This window comes from Raphanus sativus, unplaced genomic scaffold (assembly GCF_000801105.2).
Source record: "Raphanus sativus cultivar WK10039 unplaced genomic scaffold, ASM80110v3 Scaffold0514, whole genome shotgun sequence".
NCBI classification, from domain to species: domain Eukaryota; kingdom Viridiplantae; phylum Streptophyta; class Magnoliopsida; order Brassicales; family Brassicaceae; genus Raphanus; species Raphanus sativus.
In genome coordinates this window covers 7,106-10,603 of record NW_026615832.1, presented here as the reverse complement: position 1 = coordinate 10,603, position 3,498 = coordinate 7,106, and the positions used below count along the sequence as shown (strand labels likewise).

Below are 3,498 nucleotides of genomic sequence, written 5' to 3'. Positions count from 1 at the left end.
TGGAATAAAAAAATAAAAGGGTCCAAAACAACTTGTATAAGTCGACTTTTCAAGACTGCTTTCCTTTTAATAATATAGATTTATTTATTGTTTCTTTGGAATAATATCTTTTGTGGAAGGTGAAAAATGAAGTTGCAAGGGGCATATACGTCTTTTGAAAAGTCAATGAAAAGAGAAGAGCTCGATAAACACGGACTCAATTATTATTACACTTTGAAAGTCTTCAACAGTTGTTCAAACAAAAAAAGGAAAGTCTTCAACATTCATTACCTTCTCTCTCTCTTTATATATTTAAAACATCTTCTGATCTCTCCTTAAAACAGAAATCTCAACGACTAGAAGAAGGTCGACATTATAACAAAGAGACATATCGATCAATCTCCTTAAACGATGTCTTGTTCCGTCGCCGTCTGCAATTCTCCGGTTTTTTCTCCGTCGCCGTCTCTTTTCTGCAACAAACATTCCATCCTCTCTTCATCTCCTTCCTCCGCCTCGGCGTCCCTCAACTCGCCGTTCCGTCTCCGTCTCCAGAAACCTCCGACATGTCTCTCTCCCGCGTCGTCTACCGACCAATCTCCTCCGGGAGGGGTTTTGAAACGCAAACGCCCGACGAGGCTTGACATACCGATCGTTACCACCGGTGATTTCGTAGCTCCGACGTCGGAGCGTACGGCTGCGACGCCGAGGGAGGAGAGTAGAGAGGTGGAGAGGGAAGGCGATGGTTATTCTGTTTACTGCAAGAGAGGAAGGAGAGAAGCCATGGAGGATCGCTTCTCCGCGATAACCAATCTTCAAGGAGATCGCAGACACGCGATGTTCGGAGTTTACGATGGTCACGGAGGAGTCGAAGCGGCTGAGTTTGCGGCCAAGAACTTAGACAAGAACGTTTTAGAAGCGGTAGCTGGTGGTAATAAGAAGAGAGACGAGTCCGAGATCGCAGACGCGGTGAAACGCGGTTACATGACCACAGACGCTGCGTTTCTCAACGGGGAAAACGTTAAAGGCGGTTCATGCTGCGTCACGGCTATGTTCGACGACGGGAACCTCGTGGTCTCTAATGTCGGCGATTGTCGCGCTGTCATGAGCGTAGGAGGCGTCGCGGAGGCTCTTTCTTCCGACCACCGTCCGTCTAGAGATGATGAACGGACAAGAATTGAAACCACGGTGAGAATCTCACTTTTTATGTTTTATGAGAAAACGTTTAATTTTTTTAAAAAACGTTTAATTTAAAGAAAAAGTTCAATTTCTATTTAAAAAAAAGAACGTTTTAATTTAGAAAGTTTAGATTTCTAATATTATTTTCAATTTTTTGTGCAGGGCGGATACGTTGATACGTTTCACGGTGTTTGGAGGATTCAGGGATCTTTGGCTGTGTCAAGAGGGATAGGTGATGCTCATCTCAAGAGATGGGTTATAGCCGAACCAGAGACAAAGATGTTGAGAATCGAGCAGGACCATGAGTTCTTGATCTTGGCATCTGACGGTCTTTGGGACAAAGTTAGTAACCAAGAAGCAGTAGACATTGCTCGTCCCTTCTGCCTAGGAACCGAGGAGAAGCCATTGTTGGCCGCCTGTAAGAAGCTTGTTGATCTCTCGGCTTCACGAGGCTCATCGGATGATATCAGTGTGATGCTGATCCCTTTGGACCAGTTCATGTAGAAAGGAGAGAGAGATACTTAGTTATTTTAGATAGAAAATTTGGAGGGCTTCCGTCCATCTATAGCTTTATTTAACTTCGATATAATTCATCTATTCATTCTTTCTAACTTAGTGAAGAGGAACCTGTATGAATCGAGCTTTTTTGGTCGAATTTAATCTAATTATTGCTTTCCTTATCTATGCTAAGATCCTCCCAATTTGTGTATGTTACGATCCAAACAAGAACTTGGATGTGATTTGACCCACCTGATCACAAAAATACAAGTTGTACCTTTGTTGTATTAATTCAGGTGTGTACACCTTGACGTGACTGAATAGTTAGAGAAGAATCATAGCAACATATATGAAAGTTTGAACGAAAAACATTGAGTATGTCTGTTCTGATTTGTGGCTGAGTTTGTTGTGCATCGTATCTGAAAAATAGAACATGATTTTTGTGGTCTAGACGTGTGTTTTGGGGATGTCTTTAATCTCATTACTTACCTTAGAATTTAGAAAGAATGAACGGCCCCAAGCCATCCGGTGATCCGGGTAAACAACTTCTAACAATTTTCAGCAGCATTGGGCCAAACAGGAAATCAATTATTTCCACACAAGTAGTTTAATTTTGATTATCAATCTTATTTGTATCTCAAATATGTGTTTGATTTTGTCTAGTTGTTAGAATGTTGTTGAATCTATTTTATTCATTCGTGCGCTCTACTTTCAATTCTTTAGACATTGAAACTAATGAAACCACCTACGAAATCAAATTCACTGTGATATAAGACTCGGTGGTGAGCCTTTGAAAATCGTGAAAATAGTGTGCTCTTTCGTAATTGTTGGCTGGACGAAAGATGGACACAAGATTTTTTGGAAACAAAACTTGTGGAATGAGTTGAATCTCACTTTTTGTTGGAATTATTGATGAGATTACTGGTTGATCGAATGACACCACAAAAATTATAAGGATATATGATACTGCACAAGGTTTAACTCTAGGTGAATCTCAACCGAAGAACAAAGTCCCAAAACTCAAGAACATTAGGACCTTAGGTTAAACTCTGTTATTTTTGTTGATGTATGATAAAAGTGTGTTGGACAAAGCTACACAGAGCCTTATTAATATGCTCTTCAGAGGTATATTCAAGAAAAAAAATTCAAATAAGACTTCTGCAAAGAAAAGAAAACAAAAAACTGACATTTGAACAAATAATGTTCTAAATGAAAAACAAGAATGTGTTTGCCAAAAAAAATAAAAAAATGAAAATTACTTATCTTGATGCCTCAAACTATGGTGTCAGATGGGATAAATTATCGTTGGGAACTACTAGGATAGTCCATCTTATCTGCATAAATTGTTTAAATTGAAAAAAATGCCAAGTTTGGATGTGTCTTGATCCAGGTTGGTGCTTGGCTGTGTTTTGATGCGTTCTGGTTTATTTGGTGAGTAGGCTTTGGTGTAGAGTATCATCCTCAGAGTCTTCTTGGCTTGAGTCTTTAAGCTCTTCCACGTTCTTGATGATCAAAACATCTTCTTGGTCCATTTACTTCCTATTGGCTTCATGGTCGACCATGTGGTCATCCAGAAGCTTTGGTGTGCGGTCTTCTCACAAATAATTCACATTTACCTTAGTATGTTTTAGTTTAGTTAGGTAAACGTTTTGGCAAAATTTCCATTTGTGCCTACCAAGTCTTCATTTGGCCCCCGCCTTTTGGCCTAATGGTTGATGGTTCGTGACTCGGACAAATGGTCGATGCGAGTTCCTCGTACCCTACGATACCTGTAGCAGTTTACATAGATAATTTGGAACCGTCCCTCAGCCCATGGATTCTGGAACGTGTCATGGAAGTCTCTTT

At 40.2% G+C, this 3,498-nt stretch overlaps 1 protein-coding gene across 1 annotated transcript; it reads left to right on the top strand.

The window, feature by feature from the left end:
- Window positions 1–240: 240 nt before the first annotated feature.
- On the top strand, window positions 241–1,837 carry LOC108844641 (probable protein phosphatase 2C 25). Its single transcript, XM_018617924.2, has 2 exons — window positions 241–1,164; window positions 1,318–1,837. Exons 1-2 carry the CDS (start codon window positions 391–393, stop codon window positions 1,657–1,659), a joined length of 1,116 nt encoding a protein of 371 aa, XP_018473426.1. The 5' UTR covers window positions 241–390; the 3' UTR covers window positions 1,660–1,837.
- Window positions 1,838–3,498: the final 1,661 nt, after the last annotated feature.

Bases quoted from the DNA above. Each gene is read 5' to 3' on its own strand.
- LOC108844641 (XM_018617924.2), top strand. From the start codon at position 391: ATGTCTTGTTCCGTCGCCGTCTGCAATTCTCCGGTTTTTTCTCCGTCG. The intron at 1,165-1,317 runs GTGAGAATCTCA...TTTTTTGTGCAG, and splicing joins GGACAAGAATTGAAACCACG to GGCGGATACGTTGATACGTT.